This window comes from Aedes albopictus, chromosome 3 (genome assembly GCF_035046485.1).
Source record: "Aedes albopictus strain Foshan chromosome 3, AalbF5, whole genome shotgun sequence".
Classification (NCBI taxonomy): Eukaryota; Metazoa; Arthropoda; class Insecta; order Diptera; family Culicidae; genus Aedes; species Aedes albopictus.
This window is the reverse complement of record NC_085138.1, coordinates 114,597,327-114,623,179: the sequence shown is the minus strand read 5'-3', so window position 1 is coordinate 114,623,179 and position 25,853 is coordinate 114,597,327. Positions and strand designations below refer to the sequence as shown.

Genomic DNA, 25,853 nt, shown 5'->3' with positions numbered 1-25,853 from the left:
GATCTCACGAAACCCACAACGGTTTCGGAGTTTGAGTTTTGTAATCTAAAACATCTACGCTAAATAGTACCAGTTATGGCTATAGTACCGCAAATTAATCACAGTTGATTTTGAACCTTTTACGATGCAAATCAACATGAAAAAATGATCACATTTATTTGACATTACAAACACTCATTTAAACTTGAAAGCTTATCCAAACAATCCAATAATAAAAATAAATCATTTTACTAAAAGTTTCAACTCTCTTGCACCGTAGCTATGGCTAATCCTATAACAATAGCATGTAAATAAAAGCATGATACCGAAATTAAAAAGTTATCTGATACACGCCATAATGAATACTTAAAGTAGTTTTTCCTTCGTTTCCACATTTTCGTAGATTCTCTCACCATTATATTGTAGAAAATTCAAAGCTCAATTCATAAAAAGTAACATGTAGGATGTCTTGAAGAAATTTCCGGAGCAAATCCAGAAAAATCCCCACAGGAATGCCTGGACGAATCTCTAAAGGAGTTATACTAATCCACTACATGCATTTTTGGAAGAATCTCTTCTGGAGAAATATCTGCATCAATTCCCGAAGAAATCTCTTGTGGAATTCCTGAAGAAAATCCTGGAGGAGTCGAAGAAGGAATCTCTGGAGAAGTTCTTGAAGGAATTCATGTGAATATTCTTCAGGCATTGCTCTGAGAGAATTTTTAGAGTGATTCCTGGATGCGGTTTTTGAGAACCCCCTGAAAGCATATCTGATTTTATAAAAATTCCTTTAGGTATCCCTAAGAGTTTTTTTTTCTCAATATTTCCTCCTGTGGTATCTCCAGACAGGGATGGGAACACTCACTTGCAAAGAGTTACACTCACTTGTTATTTTCTCAGCTCAGAAGCATGCAATCAAGATACGATGTATGGACGACTTTTGCCTTGTGGTTTTGTCTAAAAGTTTGCCGAATAGAGTAGGGGTCGCACACGCATACCAAAGTCGTGACAGAGCTGTGAAAGCGACTCTCCACGACGCGAGTGTAATTTACATTCACCTTGTGGAGAGTTGTTTGCAGCTCCACACGACTTCGGTATGCGTGTGCGACCCCGGCAAACTTTAAGACAAAACTACAAGGCAAAAGTCGTCCATACATCATTTCTTGATTGCTCGCTTATGAGCTGAGAAAACAGCAAGTGAGTGTAACTCTTTGCAAGTGAGTGTTCCCATCCCTGCTTCCAGAAGTTGTTCTTGGGATTCCTTCAGAATTTCTTGCTGGTATTCTGAAAGGACTTTTCCTACGGATTTCTAAAGAAGCTCATTTGGGGATATATTAAGAAATTTCTCAAGGGATTTCTAAATTATTTTTTCCTAGAATTACTCCGTGGAATAGGGCACAGGGAACAATTTTTTTCTTAGGATTCCTTCAGAAATTTCAGATGTTTCAGAAATTCTACCGGAGATTCATCCAGGCATTATTATTGGGATCTCTCTGGGTTATTTTTTAAGAAATGCCCATCAATGCCTTCAGTTATTTCTACAGAAATAACTCCAATAGCGTGTCTATGAATTTCACGGGAGATTTATAAAGGTGTCTCTATAGATATCCCTATAGCACTTCTTCTCTTTAATTCCTGGGGAGGGAGGTTTCTTGGAATTCCTCCAGGACTACTCAAGGTATTCCTATTGGATTACTCCCGGAACTCCTGCAGATATTCTTCAAGAATTTCTTGAAGCCTCCTAGAATTCATGCTAAAATATCTCAAGCCATTTTTGCGAGGATTCCTCCGGGAATTGCTCCAGATATTCCACCAGAACTTTTTAAATAGGAATTCATAAAACAATTATTTTAGGAATTATTTCAGATGTTTCTTCAGGAAATCCTCTAGGAATGACTCTAGAAATGACTCTAGGAATGCCTCTACGGAATCCTTGGGTGATTACAATATGGATTCCTTCAGAAATCACTCCTAGAATTTATACGGAAATTCGTCTAGAAGTTTCTACAGAAATTCCCTCAGGAATTCATGCAGAGTTTTGTCCTGTAACTGCTGGCGGAATGCTTCAGGAGGATTTCTCCAGAAATTTCACCTGGAATTTATTCAAGGATACCTATTGGGAATTTTAGATATTTCTCTAGACTATATTTTTTCGAGGATTTCTCCAAGAATTTCTCCAGGAATGAACCAAATGTAAATCTAACGGTAACTATGGCAGAGGCGACCAGGGTATCCCATGGCCGTCTCAGGAAGTTTTAACAGATTCCACGGGGTCGCAGGGGCGTATCATGAGATTCAAGGCGGTTTCAGGGGGTATCTTGAGATCTCAGAAACATATTACAGGGGTTCCGGGGGGTCTTTAAGACAATTCAGGGGTTCTAATGAGCACTTCAGAGGATTTTTGGGGTGATTGCAGGTGTCTCAGGTCTCAGGTTAGAGGGATTTCGGAAACATTTCTGGATGTTCCAGAGATTTTTCGGTGGGTTACAGAGGCATTACGCAGGCGTTTTTGGTAGATTCGGAGAGTCTCAGGTGCATATATTTGGTCTGAGGGATTCTGGAGACAGTGGAAGCTTCAGTGGATTTTTGACAGGTTTCAAAGACGTTACGCAGGCATTTTAGAAGTTTCTAAGGGTCTCAGGTGCGTTGCATGTAGTTCGAGGGGGATTTCGGATGCATTTTAGCAAGTTTCAGAGGGTTTTTGGCGAGTTTCAGAGTCCTAATGCAAGAGTTTTGGGAAGTTTCAGAAGATCTTGAGTGCGTTACATGGAGGGCTTAGGGTGACTTCGGAGGCATTTTAGAAAGCTTCAGAGGACTTTTGGCGGGTTTCAGAATCGTTACGCATGCGTTTTCGAGACTTCCGGAGTGTGTCAGGTGCGTTGCATGGGGTCCGAGGGGAATTTCGTATGCGTATTAGGAAGTTTCAGACGATTTTTGGCGGGTTTCAGAGGCGTCATATGCGTCCAGAATGTCAGAGGCGTTACATGGTGTCCAAGGCGGTTTCAGGGGGTATTTTGAGCTCTCAGGCGCATATTAGAGGGGTTCCGGGGAGACTTTGATTCGATTCAGGGGATCTCAGGGGCGTTCCAGGGAGTCTCAGGGGCCCATGGCTCCAGGGGGTTTTAGTAGCGTTTTAGGAGGTCGTTTAAGGGGGGTTTCGGAGACATTTCAGGATGTTCCAGAGAATTTTCGGCGTGTTTCTGAGGTGTTACGCAGGCGTTTCTGGGAAATTCGGAGGGTCATTACATGGGGTCCGAGGGGGTATTAGGGGGATTCCGGAGGAATTTCTGGGAGCTTCAGATGATTTTTGGCAGGCGTTGCGCAGAGGGAGGGTCGCAGGTGGATTGCATGGGGTCCGAGGAGCCGTTTTATTGAGTATCATAGGGTTTTCGGTGGGTTTCAAAGGCGTTATGCAGGTGTTTTGGGGAATTTCGGAGGATTTCTGGTACGTTATATGGGGCTCGAAAGGGTCTCAGGGAGATTTCGAAAGCATTTCAGGATTTTTATCGGGTTTTAGAGGCGTTGCGCAGCCGTCTTCGGTGGTTTCGGAGGTTCTCAAGTGCGTTACATGAGGTCTGAGAACGTTTTAGGGAGACTTCAAGGGCATTTCAGGAAGTATCAGAGGATTTTCGGCGGGTTTCAGAAGTGTCACGCAGGCGTTTGCGTGGGTTTCGGAGGCTCTTAGCTGCATGGGGTCTGAGGGGGTTTAAGGATGTTTTCCGGCGAGTTTCAGAGACGTTACGCAGCCGATTTCCGGGATGGTGTCAGGTGCGTTCAAGTTCGTCGGGATTTCCGGAGGATTTCAGAGGCGTTTCAAGAATTTTCAGGGGATTTTCAGACACCCCTTCACAAAAAAAACTAAAACTTCCATAACACCATTGAAATGCCCTTAAAATCTCCGTGATCTTTTTGAAATGCTCCTGAAAAACCTTGGATTTGAAGGTGTTCCTGAAACCCCCTGATACCTCCTGATCTGAAATGACTTGATATGCCTTGAAATGCCCTTGAAACCCTTTGTAACGCACCTGAGACCTCCCTAAATCGCCCTTAAGGCCCCTGGAAACGTCCCTGAAGCCCCCTTATTACTATTGAAACATCCTTGAAACCACCGCTATCCCATTGAAACGCTAACGAAACTTGACGGAAGTCCCTCAAAAGGCTCCTGAAATCCCCTGAAACAACCCCCTGAAACGCCCCTAAAGTCCTTTAGAGCCCCCGTTTTTAAGCTTTCTGGGAACTTCCTGAAAACCTCCGTCTTCCTGGAAACCTCTTAGCCTATAAGCAAGAGCTGTTCTCGTGAACCAGATTCCATCATTAAAGCCCTGACTAACTGGCCAATTTTGGCGTTATGATATTTGTGAATGAACCCAAATGTATGTACATATATTTTTCTCTTTTTAGGTCCTTTTAAATTTATGCAGCCCCCGCCAATAATGGCATAAATGGATAATCTAGTGCATGGTATACATACACATGATCAAAAAAGAGAGAACAGCTTATCATCTGGACTGAAGTAGGTATAGTGTCCCGCACAATGTGTACGTTTGCGTGGGCGTGAAAGTTATTTGACAGATAATATTCCATGAGAACTTAAAAAATTCCATGAGAACTTAAAAAAACCGCAAAACCTCAACAGAACGGACGCTATGTGTGTCAGGCTTATGGGAAGTATGCAAGTCGCAAGAAATGTGTTGGCCTATCTCGATGCGTCGAAAACTCAGGCAACGAATTGCTCAAATAATGAGCATGCGCTAGAGCATGCGTTTGAGTTTTCTTTACTGAGAACAATCGTTAAATCGAATGAAGCTTGCTGTGTTAAATTTCTTGAAAATGCCAGTCAAGGAAAAATAATTCACTGAACGGATATAACTTGAGCGATTCCGTTTGAAGTTCATACAAGTAAAACTCCTTTAGGCACCAGAGTTTGGGAACCACTGATCAATACGAAGCGTAATGCACAACCTGCACTAATTCGAATGAACTACCTACTCTTGAATGCTAATGAACAAATTATTTCTGAATAAGCAACCAAACAAGTTACCTTGAAGCCCTTACTGAATCACACGAATGGTGGCTCAATGATAATAATTACATGTTGGATGAGAAACAAGAAAATAATGCATGGCTACGCTCAGTCTAGTCTAGTCTAGTATAATCTACACATACACAGCCAACCAATGAAAGAATCCTGGAAAATATTATAATCGACCGCTTCTATCGTTTTTCTTGTCATTATTAATGTTTTCAGTGCATCAAAAATAAATAGATACATTATAAAGCGGCCAGCAATACTGTGCAGCTTTATTTATTTTACAGTAAAACAATTTAGTGGGGGCATTTTGTATCGACCGCTCAGATATAATAAAGTGGAAAATCGGTGTGAGTGACGTAGCTGAGAAGTTTAATGTCACTCCTTCGGTAGCGAATGAGAGGATAATTGTAGCCTGATTCAGAACACGGGTTTGAAACCTTACCATGATCCAATGTTACGCGTTACGCGCCTACCGGATGCTACCGAAATGCAAGACAAAGAGAACTTTTACAACCAACTGAATGCTGTCGTGGATAAAATTCCAAAAGGTGATATCAAGATCCTCATGAGAGACTTCAGCGCGAAGGTTGGTTCCGACAATTTGGATTTAGATGTCATGGGACGCCATGGTTTCGGAGAAATGAGCGAGAACGGTGAGCTGTTTGCAGAGTTTTGCGATAACAAAGACATGGTGATTCCCGAGCAGAAGAAAATATCAACAGTATAATGAAATATGTTATTTTGGCTTAATAACTGAATAATGGAATCAGTAATTTAAATGTCATTAGTATAACATATTATGTTATAAACTTACCTGTCATAAGCGGCAAAATAACAAATATCATAACAAAAAAATGTTCCTGGAAGACTAACTAAATAACATGTTTTGTTAGATCAATCACAACTTAATAACAGGAAATTTGTGAACTCGTGATTGTTGTGTTATTGTTCATCACATATTTGTACATTCTCTATAGTAGAATAATAACTAAACTTGTTCTGTAACAAAATATATTATTGAAATGTTATCTTGTGGATATATCCCAATAACTTGAACATAAGAAAACAAGATTGCCCAACAAAACATGTTATTCAAAAGATATATTTTGATAAGTTAACAATAACAAATTATGATATAAAAACAGGCTATTTGATTCTGTTGTTATCAATTTGCTATTTTCATCTGCTCGGGTTGGGGGATCGATCTTTCCCCAGTGCACAAAGTGACATGAGTTTCGTAGGGCCGACATTGCGTCCAATCATCATCTCCTAATCGGAGAGTTCCGGCTGCACATTGCGAGGATCCATCGACAGGAGGAGAAAATCGAGCTTGTTCAACACCCACCGAATGGAAGTCGCTGCGATGAAAGGGTCTATCGTCGAGTAGCTTGAGAACTGGGTATTCCGGAAGGTGTAAGCGTAGAAGATCAAAGAAGCTCCAACAAGAACACTTTCATCGCTACCGGCGAGAATAATTTTGGTGAACTACGAACCCTGAGAAAGCAGCAGATCACAGATGACACCTGGAGGAAGATAAAGGAGTGAAGGAACGCCAAAACCGCGATAGAGTGAGCGAAAACACGAGGAGCCAAAGCCGTAGCCCGTCAGCGCTATTCGGCTCTCGAAAAGGAAGTGAAATAGTATGTACCGTCAAGGCACCATTCACCGTGGATCTAAGAGGATTCGGGGCAAATAAGGGCTGTCATTTGACACCAGTCTTATAAACATTGTTGGTGCCGCTTTTAATTGGGTTTTTAAATTAACAAAAATGTATCGATTTTTTGATTTTATACGAAAGAGCACCTTTTTCTGAGCCACTATGATTTTTTTCAGATTTTTAGAACTTTATTTTGATACCTAAAATCAATTTCAAAGAGATTTTTTGAAATCACCTTTTGACAGCTGGGTAACTGTTTGACAGCTCCACCCAGTACAAAATGCGATGAGGGGTGATTCGACAAATCGCTCCCATACAAACTTCAAATTGATTTTTAAATAGGTTCCCGGGCACCAAAATTCATGAAAATTTGGATTTCGGCTCAGTTTTGCATGTAGATTCAGAATATGGAATTATCTCAACACCGCTAAAGAAGCCAATTGGCTTCTTTAGCGGTGTTGAGATAATTCCATATTCTGAATCTACATGCAAAACTGAGCCGAAATCCAAATTTTCATGAATTTTGGTGCCCGGGAACCTATTTAAAAATCAATTTGAAGTTTGTATGGGAGCGATTTGTCGAATCACCCCTCATCGCATTTTGTACTGGGTGGAGCTGTCAAACAGTTACCCAGCTGTCAAAAGGTGATTTCAAAAAATCTCTTTGAAATTGATTTTAGGTATCAAAATAAAGTTCTAAAAATCTGAAAAAAATCATAGTGGCTCAGAAAAAGGTGCTCTTTCGTATAAAATCAAAAAATCGATACATTTTTGTTAATTTAAAAACCCAATTGCCTTCATTATAGGTTAAAATTAAAGCAATATCCACAGAAGTAGAAAATTTTTCACAAAATTTGGTGATATAGTACAATTAGTAAAGGGTAGTAGGGTCGCCTAATTCCGTGGTAGGTCACCATTCACCGTGGTAGTAGGGACCCATTCACCGTGTATGGGAAATTTTATTCTACTTTGTTTAAAAATGATCAAAACAACCCAGCCAAGGGAATTTTCTTCGTTTAAATTCATTTCAAGTAATAACTTGCAAGATTTTATCAGAAAAACGAATGTTCAAATTTTCGATTTTTTCTAGACATATGGGACAAAAGGGGGCACGGTAAATGGAGACCATTGATTTTTAAGGGTACCCATTTACCGTGTCTTTTTGTTTCAATTAAAAAGTACGAGTAATCGTACTTTCTTGTTAAAATTACGTCGGTAATGCAAAATACATACCAGATATGTGAATTTAATTGCTTCTTGGTGGAATAAAAACGTTACTACATTTAGTTTATCGCTTAAATCACCTTAGCGCAGTTTTCGTTTTTTCACTATGAATGCAGTGAACGAGCAGAAACCCGCTTCATGTAAACACACTTTAGTGTCAAAATGATACTTTTAAATGTTTCTAATGAGCGTTTTGGCATGGTAACAATACATTAGTGTTGTATTGGTGAAATTGGAGGGAAATTGTCGTATCATTCAATCATAATATGGAAATAATGAAAAAATATTCGAAGGCACACGGTGAATGGAGCCCCCACGGTGAATGGCGACTTGACGGTACGTTGAATGTTCGGATGATTTCTCGGTGCAATCGTATCGAATTTTTATTATTTACTATGTGTTTCTGTTTTCTACACTGATCCTGCAACCGTTCGCTATTTTAAGTAGTATACAATAGTGAAGCCTAATCTGATCCATTGTGAGTGACGGCTTCAGGCGATACTTCCTCAGTATGTGAACAATCATGATTTTCATAGACATCCACGCATAACGTATACCGATGCAGTTCCGAATTCCTCCACTGAATGGTAAATACGCATAGGGATGTATCTTATCGAAATTCTCCGGCAGGAAATGGTCCGGGTTGAATTCATCCACCTTTGGACCCCATATTCCGCGATCCTTGTGGACCATATAGATGGCACAGCCGATTTGAGATCCCGCAGGAATCATGTGTTCATCTGAAATAGATATATATGTTGCAGAAGATAGCTCGATAAGTAGCAGGTTACTCAGGTTACCGTCTAGTTTGATGTCTGCTTCAGCTATCCGTCCAATGAGCGGTCCCACTGGGAACAGTCGCATCGTTTCCTTGCACACCATTTCCGTAAAGGTGAGTTTGGCAATGTCTTCCATGGATACTGGCTGGTCAACGTCCGGACATACTTCCATCACTTCTTGATAAACTCGTTCCTGAATGTCCGGATGCATGGCCAACATCAACAGCAAGTTGCTCATGGTTGTGGCGGTTGTATCGTTGCCGGCAAAAATTATTGTGTCTAAATGTTCTGGAATGTCATCCTTGGAAAGTTGCTGCTTGTTCTCCACGGCAAGTTCGAGAAGTTTATCCAAGAATATTTGTGGCTTTTTACCATCTGTTTCGTCAGCCTTAACTGATGGTAATCCAATCGCTCCCGAGAGTATTTCATCAGCGTTCTTAGCGCGCATAATTCGGTTCGTTACAACTCGTGCATAGTTCAAGATCTCCTGTTCTCTTTTGTAATATTTTGTTAGCCGGTAGATCTTTTCAATGTAATATATTACAGCAAAACATCGTTTTAATACCAAATTTATGAATTCCTCCTGTGAATCAAGATGCTTGTCTCCCTCAGGGTCTTCTTGAAACCCAAAATTAAGCCCAAAAGCCGTTGCTGGAATGTGGACAATTAGAATAAGTTATTATCTGTCTCAAATTTCACGTCTACGTACAATAAATCGTATCCAGAGCAGCTTTGCCCATTTCGCGACTAAAATCACGTTCTCCTCGTCCGGCATGGGCGGCCATCATCTTGGTTAGAATGGCGCTCTTCTCATTGAATATCGACACAAAACTGTTCAGGATACCCGGTCCAAAGGATTGGTTCAGCACCTTTCGTTGACCTTTCCAGATGTGAGCTAAAATCATGAAACTACATTAGAACAATTCTCGAATCTAAAAAAAAAATACAAAAAGTACATTACCTGGCGAGGAGAAAATTCCTCGACTGACCCGGAAGAAGTGGTACCATATTGGGCGGCTTATGCAGTGCGGCGAACTTAGGACCGCTTGCAGGTGATCGGGCCGGTAAACTATAACGAAGTCGATGGGTCCCAATTGGATACCCAGTGGCGATGGGTAGGCGTTGCCAAGGTTGATGAAAAAATCGAAAATTTTCTCTGCGAAAGGGAAAAGACGAAAGTTCTTACAGTACTAGGGAACCGAACCATTTGGATAGGGCTTCTATTTTGAGGAATTTTTCCGCTATAACTAAGTCAATTTCAAACCAATCGACTTGATTTTTTGTACACGGTTAGATACACGAAGATAATCTATGCCCAGGGAAGTTCCTCAAATGTTCCGATTTTTTTTTATTCCAGCGACGACGACTTTAGTCCACTAGGGCACTCCGTGAGCGATTCCAAATGGCAGCTGCACTTACACTTTGTACAGCGCCTAAATGTATTCTATTCTAATTCTACTATATCGATCTGGTTGCCTTTGCGCTGCTGTCACTTTTCTACCTTGTCCATGGAAATAATGGACACGAGCTTGTTGATGTGTGGGACTTGTTCCTTTTCCTGTCCGGTTGGGGGTCCATTATGAGTTGTCGTTAGTCGATATCCAAGTTTACGAGTCCGTTAGAGCACATGCTCAGAAGAAGGTCAGGTGTCAGCCGCTCTCGGGAGAAGAGCAACTGACGAGAAATGGCAATTGCCGGGACTGGGATCAAACCCATGACCCATGAAGTGATCGTGTGACCACTACGCCATGGGCCCCGGCATCTGTACGATAATGTTGTGCAGAAAATTCGGTGTGAAGGATATGTAGTTCGACGTGTTGTCGCATGCGTCGGACCTTGCTTCTGGAAAATTCCTGAAGGAACTTCTGGAAGTATCTTCTAAGGAGGTTCTGGAGAAAACCCTGGAAAAACTTCAAGGGGAATCACTGAACGAATTTCAGGAGAAACTCCTCACAAAAAGTACTTCCGGTGGAGAAAGCCTCGAAGGAAGCTGTTTTGACGTTTCTGTAAGCGTCGGAGTTTATTTCTATGTATTGCAAAGAATATCAACCATTGAATGACCGAATGCTACATGCAAGCATGGCTAACCTAGAGAAATCCCGATGAAAATATCGTAGTAAATCCCGAAGGAGTCGAAGGAATCTATGAATGGACTCCTGCAACAATCCCTAAAAAATGCTCCTGGGTGAACTCCTGGAAGAATCTCTAAAGAAATCCTTGAAGAAACTTCTTGAGAAATCGCAGAAGGAGCTGGTCGAGGAACCCCTGCTAGAACTCGTAGAGAAATCACAACAGTAATTTTCGATTAAATCACTGGATGAGAATCATGAGGAATTTCAGAAGGAACTTCTGAAAAAAAACAGAATAAGTTTTTGAAATGAGTCACTTCGTGGAGCGGACCTGGTGTGGTCCGATACGTAACTATCGCGCCAACAATGAGCCTCTAAAGGAATCTCTGAAGAAGTTCTTGGAAAAATCATTAAAGCAGCTGCAAGAGAAATTTCTCTGAAAGTATTTCCGTGGGAATCTCTGAACAAACATCTAGTGAAATGCATGTAGGAAGACCTATATCAATTCCTGAGGAAATTTCTGATGAATTTCAAGAAGATATTCCTTGAAGAATCGCTGAAAGAGCTCCTATAGGAATCGAAGAAGGTGTTTCTGGAGGAAACCCTGAATGAGTTGCTGAAGGAGTTCCTGTAAAAATCTCTCCCTCAATTCCAGGAGAAATTTCTCAAATAATACAAAATCCCTGAAGGTATTCATGGAAAAACATGTAAAAGAATCCTTGAATAAACTCCAAGATAAACCTGCGGATTTTCTAGAGGGATTCCTGAAGAAATTCCTGAAAGGTTTAAAAGAGAAATTCCTTGAGAAATCTCTGAAGAAATTCGTGAAGAAATCCATGAAAAACTTGTAACCATCCATGTAACTTCTGGAGAAATCGTAGAAGTAGTTTCTGGAGGAATTTCTCGAGGAATTACACGAGAAATCGCTCAAGAAACATCAGAAGAAATCTCTTCAAGAATTTCAGTGGGAGTCCCTGAAAATATTCCTGGAGAAATCCCTCAACAAATTTCTGGAGGAATCCCTGAAGAAATTTCTGGATGAATTCATGAATTTCTGTAGGTTTTTCTGAAGTTTCTGGCGATATCCCCGAAGGAGTTCCTGGAAAAGTTTATGAAGGATTTTCCCTGGATTTGTTTCTGAATAAACCCCTAACGACATTTCTGAAGATATTCCTAAAGGAATTTCTGGAAAAGTTTTTGAAAATTTTTTGGAGAAATTCCTGGGTAAATCCCGCAGTTTCAGAAAACAATCCTCAATTAATTCCACATACAAGCGAGACAAAAAAAAAACGTGTATGAATTCCTAGAGAACTCTCTTGTAATATTCACTGTTATGATCAGTATTCGGAAGATTTATACTAAAGAACACTGAGACACAATTGCCCCTAATGTACCATCTATATTTATATCGTTCTTGTATCTCCAACTGACACTGACCGACTTCTCTTATCTGTCATACTAATGGCCTTATATGATAGTCCGATACTACATCCCTGAAGAGTTTCTGAAAAATAATCTTGGAACTCCTGAAGAAATCCATGAAGGAGTTCCTGGAGTACTCCCTGAAGGACCTCCCTGAAGAAATCTCTGAAGGAATTTGAGAAGAAGTTCATGAAGGTGTTCCTGGAGATCCTGGAGAAATGTATGCAGTAATACCAAAAGATGACCTTCATAGATTTCCAGAAAAAAAAACCTAAAGGATTTCAAGCAGGAGGAATCCAGAAAAGAGTTCCTGGAGGAAACTTCGTAGGAGTTTATGAAGAAATCCCTGGAGGAATTCCAGTTAAAATTCTGAGAGAAATTCCTGCAGGAATCCATGGAGATCAGAGCATTCCTTAAGAAATCCATGAAGGAGTTCCTAGAAAACTCTCTGAAGAAGTTTGAAGGAACTTGAAAAGAAATTCCTGAAGGAGTTCCTGGAGAAATCTTTCCAGCAATTTCAAGAGAAATTTCTCAAAGATTTCCGGAAAAATTTCTGGAGGAATTCAAGAGAAAATTCATAAAGGAATCCTCGAAGAAACCCAGAAGAAGTCACTTCAGTAGTAACTGGAGAAATCCACAGAGAATTCTTGAAGTTCCTGGAAAAATCTCTGAAAAAGTTTCTGGAGGAATCCCTGAATAAATTTCTGGAGAAGTCCTTCAAGAAATGCCAGAAGAATCTTATCAAAGAATTAAAGGAGAATTTTTTGAAGAAATTCCTGGAGGCATTCCAGAAGGAGTTCCTAGAGAAATCCCTCAAGGACTTCCTGGAGAACTCCCTGAAGGACCTCCTGAAGAATTTGAGGAATTTTGAGTAAGTTCCCGATCAGAAAGGCATAACAAAATTATAACCGGTTGAGTTATTTATTTCAAAGATTTTTCATAACAGAATAAGTTATAAAATTCGCCGGTTAGGTGTTAAAATAACAAAAAATATAACTAAAATTGCTCTAGTCATAACATAATTATAACAGGTGTTGATACAATTTTAACAAATTTATAACAACGTGAGATATAATAAATATTGGAATGTTCAATAAATTATAACACATGTTGTTATAAATTAGATATAAATATATTGGGTAAAAAATAGGTTGGGTAAAATTTAACTCATTTTTTGGGTAATTTTTATTAAGAGTGTTATTTATTTTTAGCGAAAAGTTTTTTGTATAAAAAACTTTCCCCACGTAGTATGTAAAAAACCCACACCCAGACGGGAATCGAACCAAGGACGCCAGCCTTCAACTGCAGTCCGGCACCTTTATCAATGAGGCCATTGCAGCACTTAAAGTGAAGGGTGGTATATGATCAAGTGGTTCTTCGTTTTGGCGGCTGGTCTATAAATAGACTCATTTCTCCAACGTACAGGGGAGAGAAAATATGACGTCACATAAAAGTGTTGCTGATACAATTGATCGCAATTACGTCATCTTAGGATATATTAACAAAAGTGGATATAATTTAGTTATAATTGTAACTCAAGAATTTGCTCTGCGTTTTGGCATGCTTTATCTCATGATTCAGATCAGAAATAAACAGCGTATCTTCATCAAAGTTGTAAAGATAGTTAGGCTGACACAAATTACGATTTTCTCTTATGTCAGCCTCGCCACGCCACCCCCCCCCCCCCCTCCCTTGGAAAATTTTGGTCGGAATTCAACATTTTGAGGGGAGAACAAATAAATTATTCAAAAAAAATAAAATTTTAAGGTGTAATTTGAGTTGCCCAGAATATGTCTTAACAAATCCGATGAGTTTTGTGATTTTGCCTAATTGTTTGGGTATTTTTTTTTCAGGAAATGCGTTTATTATTTATCCCCCCCCCATGTGTTTTTAAATAATTATCTAATGTTCCTCGCCATCAAGGAAGTTCCTGCCTATGGCAAAGTTATGCACTAGTCTTGTGGTTGGAAATTTCACCGTTTCGTGGCGTTAGTATGCATTTCTGGATATTGGCAGATTTAGATGGCTTGCTAACAAAAAATGAAGTGTTTAAAGCACAATTTTCACATTACATGGTACAAGAATTAACATTCTAAAGCAATTCTCGTGATCTCATATAATGTTTTTGTTTTCAAGATGCATGACGATGTCCATCAACATATCGGTAAAAAAGAAATAGCCTTCTGCTATTGATTGGTTTTTCAAAAGCTTTTAACAGAGTTTCTCATTTTGAACTACTGCACAGATTATCACATCTAGTTGAGATTCTGTTTCATTGAGTAAATCCTATTTGAATAACCACTTTCAAATTGTGGAAATTAAAGAAAATCATTGAAGCCCAATCGGTACTCTATCGGGAGTGCCACAAGGATCGGTTTCAGGACCATTGATGTTAGCCTTATTTATCAATGGCCTTCCTTCATCTTTGAAAGTATGTAGGCCAGATGTTTCCAGATGATAAGAAACTGTTTTTCTACTGAATTAATATGGACGTTCATTGCATGGCAATGAAACGTGACTAACGACATGACGTGACGAAATTAGATATACATTTCAAAGCTCCAAAAATAATTTGTTATCAATAAATTCTTCAAAAACTAAGGTGATTTTCATTTGTTGGCGACTAATTTATCCAGTTGTATCATGTTAATTCAAAAACAATGATAAAACTTCTAATTTCAGAATAATTTATTAAAATAATTTTGAATGAGACTACAAACTGCAAAACCTATGGAGGATTGTGAAATCTCAAACATACTTCAGGAATGTAAACAGTTTTAATGAAAGTCATCTTTTTCATATCCATTTTGTTGACTAGATAATCTAGTGTGGCTCACGTACAATGACAACTGCTGGGATACTCATTTCCTATTTTGCCTAAATATTGTGACCTCATCACTAAGATACTGATGTTCTTAAGGCTTAAACATCCGTCATCATTTTTCGGAAAATAAAAAGCAGTTTTCTCGCTGTAAATCAAAACATCGACCATGAAAATATATTCACTGCATTCTATTCCTCATGTGGAGTACAGTGAATATATTTTCATAGCAAAGACTTTTGTTTTGATTGGAAAATCAGTTTATCGCGGAAAAATTGCGCCCGTTTGATTTGTACAAGGTGGCTGATTATATGTGACAGCTTTCACCCGGCGGCTGCAAAAACAGTTTTAGCCAAGGTGCACTGCACACCGTATACAAACCATATACGTGCGCGGTCTGGCGCAATCTGATGCTGCGCGTTTCGAACGCAGCTGGCTGAGAATCTAAGACAAGCGCGACAATATCTATCTGAGCCTTCTGAAAGGTTTGGATCATGATTCAAACATGTCAAAAATACTGCATTAGTTTATTTAAGGTTTGAATTTCAATTTGCGTTAGTGAATTTGAAACAAGATAATCAAGAAATCGATCGTGAACTTCCAAAAAGGCATAACCCTCAAACTACAAGTATGTCAATAAATAAATTAATGTATAACCTGAACTTTCTTAAAGGTCTGGAACAATATTCAAACTTGTCTAAACTACTGTATTTTACAAGCACAGTAGCACTATACAGCGGCGTAACTGCGTACTAAACACCACTTGTAAAATGTTCATTCGACATAAACTGCATTTTCAAAACTATAACTGAGTTTGTTATAATGCTCATATAAAGATGATCAAAATGAATTTATTTGTATTATAACTGACCTTGTTATAATTCTGATATAATTAAATCAGGGTTTCAAATACTTTTTTGTCAAATATATCTAAATATAACAGACGTTGATATATCTATCAACCGATGATATAATTTTGTTACATTTTTGTTATGCCTTTCTGATCGGGTTCATGGAGGAGTTATGGAAAAACCCTAGATGGAGATCCTGGAGAAATATATCCAGTAATTCCAAAAGATGTCCTTCATAGATTTCCAGAAAAATAAAACTAAAGGAATTCAAGGAGGAGGCATCTCCAAAGAATCCTGAAGAAATCACTCAAAGAGTTTCTGGAGGAAACTTCGAAGGAGATTATAAAGAAATCCTTGGAGGAATTCCAGTTAAAATTCTAGGAGAATTTTTTGCAGTAATTCATGGAGAAAGCTCTGAAGCAATCCCTTAAGAAATCCATGAAGGAGTTCCTAGAGAACTCTCTGAAGAAGTTCCTAGAGATATCTCTGAAGGATTCCTGAGGGAGTTCCTGGAACAATCTTTCCAGCAATTTCAAGAGAAATTTCTCAAAGATTTCCGGGAAAATCCCTGAAGCAATTTCTGGAGGAATTCAAAAGAAAATTCATAAAGGAATCCTCGAAGAAACCCGGGAGAAACCACTTCATACTGGAGAAATCCATGAAAGAGTTAATGAATAATTCCTCAAGGAATTCGTGAGAACCACACAGAAAGTTCTTGAAATTTCTGGAGAAATCTCTGAAAAAAATCTGGAGGAATCCCCGAAGAAATTTCTGGAGAAGTCCTTCAATGAATGCCGGAAGAATCTCATCAAGGAATTAAAGGAGAATTTTTTGAAGAAATTCCTGAACACATTCCAGAAGGAGTTCCTGGAGATATCCCTCAAGGACTTCCTGGTAAACTCCCCGAGGACCTCCTGGAGAATTTGAGAAATTTTTAAGAAGTTTATGAAGGAGTTTATGGAAAAATCCTAGATGGAGATCCTGGATAAATATATCCAGTAATTCCAAAAGATGTCCTTCATAGATTTCCAGAAAAAAAAACTAAAGGAATTCAAGAAGGAGGAATGCCCAAAGAATCCTGAAGAAATCACTCGAAGAGTTCCTCGAGGAAACACTGTAGGAGTTTATGAAGAAATCCCTGGAGGAATTCAGTTAAAATTCTAGGAGAAATTCCTGCAGGATTTCATGGAAGAAGCCCTGAAGCAGTTCCTTAAGAAATTCATGAAAAAGTTCCTAGAAAATTATCTGAAGGAGTTCCTGGAGACATATTTGAAGGAATTTGAAAAGAATTTCCTGAAGGAGTTTCTAGAGAAATCTTTCCAGCAGTTTCAAGAGAAATTTCTGAAAGATTTCCAGAAAAATCCCTGAAGCAATTTCTGGAGGAATTCAAGAGGAAATTCACAAAGCAATACTCGAAGAATCCCAGAAAAAATCACTTCAGGAGTTTCTGGAGAAATCCTCAAGGAATTCGAAAAAAATCCCACAGAGAGTTCGAGCAGAAATTCCGATAAAAATCCGTGCAGGAATTCTTTAAGTTCCTGGAGAAATATCTGAAGAAGTTTCTGGAGGAATCCCTGAAGAAATTTCCGGAGAAGTCTTTCAAGTAATGCCGGAATAATCTCAACAAGGAATTAAAGGAGAAATTTTTGAAGACATTTCTGGAGGCATTCTAAAAAGAGTATCTGGAGAAATCCCTCAAAGACTTCCTGGAAAACTCCCTGAGGACCTCCTCGAGGAATTGAGGAATTTTGAAGAAGTTCATGGAGGAGTTTATGGAAAAACGCTAGATGAAGATCCTGCAGAAATATATCCAGTAATTCCAAAAAATGTCCTTCATGGATTTCCAGGAAAAAAAAAGAAATTCAAGAAGGACAAATCCCCGAAGAATCCTGAAGAAATCACTCAAAGAGTTCCTGAAAGAAACTCCGCAGGAGTTTATGAAGAAATTCCTGGAGGAATTCCAGTTAAAATTCTAGGAGAAATTCCTGCAGGAATCCATGGTAGAAGCTCTGAAGCAGTTCCTTAAGAAATTCATGAAAAAGTTCCTAGAAAATTATCTGAAGGAGTTCCTGGAGACATATTTGAAGGAATTTGAAAATGATTTCCTGAAGGAGTTTCTGGAGAAATCTTTCCAGCAATTTCGAGAGAAATTTCTGAAAGATTTCCAGGAAAATTGTGGAGGAATTCAAGAGGAAATTTATAAAGGAATCCTCGAAAAATCCCAGGAGAAATCACTTCAGGAGTTTATGGAGGAATTCATGAAAGAGTTAATGAATAATTCCTCAAGGAATTCATGAGAAACCACATAGAGAGTTCGAGCAGAAATTCCGATAAATATCCGTGCAGGAAATCTTGAAGTTCCTGGAGAAATCTCTGAAAAAGTTTCTGGAGGAATCCCTGAAGAAATTTCTGAAGAAGTCCTTCAAGGAATGCCGCAAGAATCTCATCAAAGAATTAAAGGATAAATTTTTGTAGAAATTCTTGGAGGCATTCCAGAAAGAATTCCTGGAGAAATCCCTCGAGGACTTCCTGGAGAACTCCCTAAGGACTTCCTGGAGAATTTGAGGAATTTTGAAGAAGTTCATGGAGGATTTAATAGAAAAACCCTAGATGGAGATCCTGGCGAAATATATCCAGTAATTCCAAAAGATGTCCTTCATAGTTTTCCAGGAAAAAAAACTAAAGGAATTCAAGGAGGAGGCATCCCTATAGAATCCTGAAAAAAGCATTCAAAGAGTTCCTGGAGGAAACTCCGTAGGAGATTGTGAAGAAATCCCTGGAGGAATTCCAGTTAAAATTCCAGGATAAATTCCTGCAGGAATCCATGGAGAAAGCTCTGAAGCAGTTCCTTAAGAAATCCATAAAGTAGTTCCTAGAGAACTCTCTGAAGAAGTTCCTGGAGATATCACTGAAGCATTTCTGAAGAAGTTCCTGGAGAAATCTGTCCAGCAATTTCAAGAGAATTTTTTCAAAGATTTCCGGGATAATTCCTGAAGCAATTTCTGGAGGAATTCAAGAGAAAATTCATGCAGGAATCCTCGAAGAAACCCAGGAGAAATCACTTCAGGAGTTTCTGAAGAAATCCATGAAAGAGTTAATGAATGCATTCCTCAAGAAATTCGTAAGAAATCCTACAGAGAGTTCGAGGAGAAATTTCGATAAAAATTCCTTCAGGAATCCCTGAAGAGTTCCTGGAGAAATCTCTGAAGGAGTTCCTGGAGAAATCTCTGAAGAAATTCCTGGGGAAGTCCCTGAATGCCGGAAGAAATTCCTGGAGGAATCACAGAAGGAATTCCCGAAGGAATCCCTCACGGACTTCCTGGAGAAATCCCTCAAGTAACTTCAAGAGAAATTCAAGAAAATTCCAATTTTCTGGAAGAAATCTCTAAAGAAATTTCTGGAAGAATCCCTGAAAAAAAATCCTTAGTAATCCCTAGAGTAATTCCTGGAGGAACCCGTGAAGAAATTTTTGAATGATTGGAGCACTTTCGGTAGGAGTTTCTGAACGAACTCCAGGAGAAACCCTTGACGGGGCTTAAAAGGAACCCCAGAAGGAAAGCATGGAGGAATCTCTGAAGAAACTGCTAGAAAAACCCTTCAACTGGAGAAATTCAAGAAGGAATTCTTGAAAAATAGGCAGATTTTCTTCTGGAGAAGCACCACTCTGCGGACGAGCGTTGCAGCCAGCCAATTTGCTGAGCATACCACATCCATGAATATCTAGGGTGACAATGGGTATAATCGGCAGGTTTGTTCTCTTCGTCATGGGGCGTTTTTATCAGCCAAATTTCCTGAAACTTGGCCATATAATTCAGCTTAGTTGGGAAGGATTTGAGACCAACTCTGAGTTCAATACCTAGGTTTCGAAAAAAAAACCAAAGACGAAGAGAACAAAACGGCCAAGAATAGGTAATTTCCCCTATGTGCAATGTGAAATTTTAACAAAGCTTGCCACGACAAATATTTGGCCAAACAAGCTTAACAAATGACCAACACAACGTGAATCATGACAACCTTGGATAAATGTCGGACTACAATGACAAATATATTTGTCCGTCTAATGGACTCTTAACTCGTCTAAGAACTCCACATAATGCAGACGCTTATTTCTCAACACTTGGTTTCTGAGTCTTCCGAAGCATTTTACTGCTGCGGCTATATGGGTTTTAGTTTATCACTTTTATCACTTGTGTTCTTTAACAACATAATATTGTCCATTCATAATTAATGAAAACAACAATCACCTTGCGACGTGTATTTTATCAAAAACACATGTCCCAGTAGAGGCAGCTTGGGCGGTCCATTCATTTTCGCCAAAGCAGCTATCGCCTTTCGCCGTGTCCATCGGTAGTAGACGGCAAGCAAAACAAGTGCACTCAAACCATACACGATTACAAAATTCCACATCCTAACGGTAGAACCACTGGTTATCCGTTAACAACGCGTATCGCGACCACGCACAATTACAAATCTTCGCAACGTCACCCAGATCGAACCGACACCGTGCATAAAAAGTGAATGGCGATGGATGACCATGGTGTCCTAGATTTATCGTGATATCGTTCCTGAATCAAGCCTCTTTCCATCGCTCGTGTAGGCTGAGCACAAGACAACCGATAAGATAGTAATCAACGCAGTTCTAACAGTAGTTTCTAAATTATCCATTGTTTTATCTATTCCTCAGTGCGAACCAGCTTACTTTGTACCTAACGGTGGGTATACACGTGGCAAACAAATCCATCACATCTCTAACAAAACGTAACTATTTCCAAGCCTTCAATACCTAAGTCTGAGTCACATCTATTCCGAGCTTTACTGATGGCGCGATCTCGTAGCCGTGACTTTAATTGTCTCCACTCAAATTAGGTGGCACACTTGCCACCATGCATATTAAGATCAGTATTCCGGTACGATCATTGATTACCGTAGCGCAGCGCGCGCACTCGGTGGAACTCGTTGCAATTCCTCTTGATGTGCAGCGCGGGAACATTTCCCGTCCGCCCCAGCAGCCAGCAGCGTGCATTTACAGTCCAGGTGTAGGTAAAAGTTAGAGAACACACTTACTTTGCAGTTTGTAGGAATTTGTAAACCTGTTGATCCTGGAAGGCGGGAGTAGCAATTTGCGATGACTTCGTGTCTCCGCTCCGGATATTTCCACAGTCATCAACTATCAATTAGCCAAGTTACGACGCGATAACACGTGCTTTTCACGTATGGCCTGGAACTGCTTGTATAGAGTTACCATACAAGGTGGCCGGTTTTTGTTAAAGAGAAAATGTTCATGAAGATTGGACATTCATAAGATATTCTGAACTGATAATCGTTCCTCAAAATTGGCTATCACAAAGAAGATACTTTTAAGAAGCACATACACGGGGATACCTTCGAGTTGGGGGAAGAGTTCGTCTTCCTTGGATCCTTACTGACTGACGACTGACAACAATGTCAATCGTGCAATTTGAAGGAGCATGGGATAATTTGAGTCGTAAATATTCTCACGATATCATTTTATACAAGCTTGGTATTTCGACATAATCGTTAGCTTGGTCATAAGCTGTCCAGGTCTGGCCCAAATCTTTAGCCAATCAACCACTAGGATGCATACCTCTAGATAGATCATTGAAGTCACTCGCTATTACCACCGGCCTTCGCCCTGTCAGCTCGATCGTCACACAGTCCAGCATCTGTGTGAATTGCTCGTAGAGGCGCATAGCAGCTACAGAAATGGGGGCTTCCGTTTACCTTGGCAACCACGAAGCCCTCGTAAGAAGTAGACACCAACTCCTGGACAGGATATTTACCCGTCGTCCATATCGCCACCATTTTCCTGGACTCATCCGCGACCTAGTTGCCGGCCCGTTACCAAAGGGGTGATCGGTATGGATCCGCTATAATAACGATATCCATCCACACAGCAGTTGCTGAGTTGCTCCACAATCATTCAGTAACAAATTTTGAAAACGACGTATAATCAATGGTGTAGCATTGATTATAGGGGAAATTACCTATTCTCGGCCGTTTTGTTCTCTTCGTCTTTGGGGGTTTTTTGAAACCTATTGAACTCAGAGTTGGGCTCCAATCCTTCCCAACTAAGCTGAATTATATGGCCAAGTTTCAGGCAATTTGGCTGACAAAAACCCCCCATGACGAAGAGAACAAACCTGCCGATAATACCCATTGTCACCCTACGTCGTTTTCAAAATTTGTTACTGAATTCAGGTTCAGCTGCGTTACCTACAGCGTGACTTGTAAGCTGTGGCTCTTCTGAAGGCCGAGCACTTGGGAGGGTTTGGGTAGCCTTGTGCCTTATGAACTTCATCTTCGCATCACCTGTCAGGGCCTTTACAGTCCCATGACTTGTGTCCTGGTTCCTGTAAACCTCCGGTGGCTCGTGTTTGGTCAGTTTGGTCAGTGAAAACCGAACAGCCCACCACGAGACTTTAACGGACTTGTTATCGTCCGCCACATGTAGCTGTACCAGGGCCACCTATGTCCTCGCCGGGCATTTCCGTAGCCGAATGACTGCGGTGGTTATCTGCATCTCGGACTCTTGCCGCAGTGTCATGAGGGTTCATTCAAATATTACGTAACGCATAATTTGACAATTTTAGACCCCCTCCCTCCCCCACGTAACAACTTTTGTATGAGAAATTTCGAAATTTTGTATGAAGCGTAACGCAACGCTAGACCCCCTCCCCCCCCCCTTTGCGTTACGTAATATTTGAACGAACTCTGAAAAACTCTTCCGTGTCCTTGATCTCGTCTAGATTTTTAACCTTCAGAGTCGCTTCAGCTGTAAGAGTCCTAACTTCGACCCCCAAGGGCCTCTTTCTCCACATACTTTTAGGCGGCGCCCTAAAAGTATAGGTCACTGCATGAAATTCTCTCCTTCTCTTTCACTCTTTAAGAAATTTTGAAAACAACAAGGCCAAGAAACGTCAAAACCCCACACACAATCAAAACAGTGCAGTGCCCTATTGTCGCACTTGAGCTCAGGCATTATTTCGACCATACACACTAAGATTTTTTTGCCGAATCTCGGCAAAACAATTTCCGAGGATGGCACCGCTGAGTGCTCGGCAACCAGCTCGGCAAAAAGTTAATTTGCCGGGATGTCGGCAATCGCAAATTTGACGTTTGCCCTGAAATTTGCTGAGAATCTCGGCAAAAAAAATCTACTGAACTTTGCCATGTGGGTGTGTTTTTATTGTATGCATAAAAGCAAAATGAAAAAAAAACAAAATCAAAATTCGAATCAGGACAAAAACAATGCAAATTTTATTGTTTTATTCATCAAATGTAGCACTTTGAAGAACCAGTTTTGCCTTTCTCGTACACCAAGGTGTACCGAAAGGCTATATGTTCACTCCAAAAATGAAATTTCGATAGAGGCCCCAGAGGGGCAAGTTTCATATACCAATCGACTCAGCTCGACGAGTTGAGATGATGTCTGTGTGTGAGTATGTGTGTGTATGTGTACAAAAAAAGGTCACCTCACTTTTAGATAGTAAATATCAACCGATTTTAACGATCGACTGCTCATTCGACGCGGAATCTGGTCCCATTGTTTCCTATTGAAAATGGTTCGGATCGGTCCAGCCGTTCCAGAGTTATGGCCATTTAGGTGTTCCGGAACCGGTACCCCTCGAAGGGGCCAGACATGAAAATGCACCAAACCCATGCATGCGACCCATCAAATCACGGCATTCACGATTATCTGATAAACGGTAAGCAGGAAAATAGTCTCAGACCATATCTGAACTGGTAGTGTTCCGGAACCGGTTCTGGGTGTCCAGCCGGAAGTGGCCAAAAATCAAATTGAACATAACTCATGCATGCGACACATCAAACAGCGGCTTTTTCGATAATCCGATAAACGGTTAGCAAGAAAACAGTATCAGACCACATCTGAGCCGGTAGTGCGCCGGAACCGGTTCCGGATGTCCCACCGGAAGTGGTCAAATATAAAAGAGAACCAAATCCATGCATGCGACACATCAAACAGCGGCATTTTCGATAACCTGATGAACGGTTAGCAGGAAAACAGTATCAGACCATATCTGAACCGGTAGTTGTCAGGAACCGGTTCCGGGGGTCTCGACGGATGTGGCCAAATATAAAAGAGTACCAAACCCATACATGCGATACAACAAATAACGGCTTTTTTGATAACCTAATGACTGATTATAAAAGAAATAGGTTAGGACCACATTAGGGACAGCCGGTAGTGCCGTAACCAGTTCCGGGTGTCCCTCCGAAAGCGGCTAAATATAAAATTGAACTGATCCTATGTATTCGACACAGCAAGGCTAGGATTTTTTGAAAACCTTATGAACGTTAGCAAGCAAACAGGTTCCGACCGGTGAAAACAAAATTTTTTTACGCATGTGGTCAAATCTCAACCGTTACGTAGTAATTGAACATTACATGTTTTTGACTTTGCTTGTCTCAAGCTGGCTATAACTTGAAAATGGTCAAACTTATCGCATTTGAAAGATCATTAAATTTACTACCAAAAAGATCTTGGAATCTATTGGTGTAGTTAAGGACTGTATTGGAAATTAACTATAAACGTTCAAAATACTCTATCTCGAAGCACGGTTGGTCTTTTTATTCCGGTTCTTCTATGAAATCTTCACAATATAGTTAAGTTTAGAACAACTTGAAGAAATTTGGAAAATGTTTAGTATTATTGGAAATATGGATCGATGAGTACACCGCACAAAATAACAATCTGCACATAATGCAAGTTTTTTGATTTTTTTTTAGCGTTTGAATAATTTGTAGCGAAAAAAATTGTACGGTGTAAAATCTGGAAATTAATGATTATTACTGGCACTTATGTACACATAACCTATCACTCAATACCAGCTTTTAAAATTATTATTTTGGATAGAAAAACCTCCAACATTTAGAAAATGGTATATCCCAAAAAAGCACTTGCTTTTTTGTCGAACTTTAAAATATCTTCAGAGGTTATAAAATTCCATTCTCTGGTAAAAGTACCTCTTCAATAAATTTAAATACATGCCCAATGGAAAAAAATGCGAATTTTCAACTTTATCTTTTTTTCATTTGCGTAATGGTTCTTTGAAGACGCATAAAAAAAAAGAGCTCCTCAAAAAATGGCCTTTTTTGCCTTTCTCGTACACTAAGTGTACTGGAAAGGCTATATGTTCACTCCAAAAATGACTTTTTGATAGAAGGCCCGGAGGGTCAAATCACATATACCAATCGACTCAGCTCGACGAATTGAGGTGATGTCTGTGTGTGTGTATGTGTGTGTGTATGTGTGTGCGTGTGTGTGTGTGTCTGTATGTGTGTGTACAAAAAAAACTCACATCACTTTTTGGCAGTAAACCTCATCCGATTTCAATGACCGACGGTTCATCCGACGCGGAATCTGGTCCCATTGTTTCCTATTGAAAATGGTTCGGATCGGTTCAGCCGTTCCGGAGATATGGCCATTTAGGTGTTCCGGAACGGTACCCAAGGAAGGGACCAGATATGAAAATGCATCAAACCTATGCATGCGACACATCAAACCACGGCATTTTCGATAACCTGATGAGCGGTAAGCAGAAAAATAGTCTAAGACTATATCTGAACCGGTAGTGATCCGGAACCGGTTCCGGGTGTCCCGCCGGAAGTGGCAAATATCAAAGTGAACCAAACCCATGCATGAGACACATCAAACCACGGCATTTTCGATAACCTGATGAGCGGTGAGCAGGAAAATAGTCTCAGACCATATCTGAACCGGTAGTGTTCCGAAACCGGTTCTAGGCGTCCCGCTGGAGGTGCCCAAACATACAATTGAACCAAACCCATGCATGCGGCACATCAAACCACGGCATTTTCGATGCCTGATGGATAATGAGCAGAAAAACCATCTCAGACCATATCTGAACCGGTAGTGTTCTGGAACCGGTTCTAGGCGTCCCGCTGGAGGTGGCCAAATATACAATTGAACCAAACCCATACATGCGACACATCAAACCACGGCATTTTCGATGACC

General features: G+C 40.1%; 1 protein-coding gene across 1 annotated transcript in view; it reads right to left on the bottom strand.

The window, feature by feature from the left end:
• Positions 1-20,420, bottom strand: part of LOC109413823 (cytochrome P450 4C1) — a 53,509-nt gene extending 33,089 nt beyond the window's left edge. The window contains exons 1-4 of the mRNA XM_062860940.1: positions 20,079-20,420; positions 9,633-9,827; positions 9,381-9,566; positions 8,693-9,322 (exon numbers count right to left, since the gene is read on the bottom strand). Of these exons, the coding sequence (XP_062716924.1) occupies positions 8,693-9,322; positions 9,381-9,566; positions 9,633-9,827; positions 20,079-20,241 (1,174 nt within the window). The 5' untranslated portion in view covers positions 20,242-20,420. The remainder of the gene's footprint in view (positions 1-8,692; positions 9,323-9,380; positions 9,567-9,632; positions 9,828-20,078) is intronic.
• Between the last annotated feature and the right edge of the window lie 5,433 nt (positions 20,421-25,853).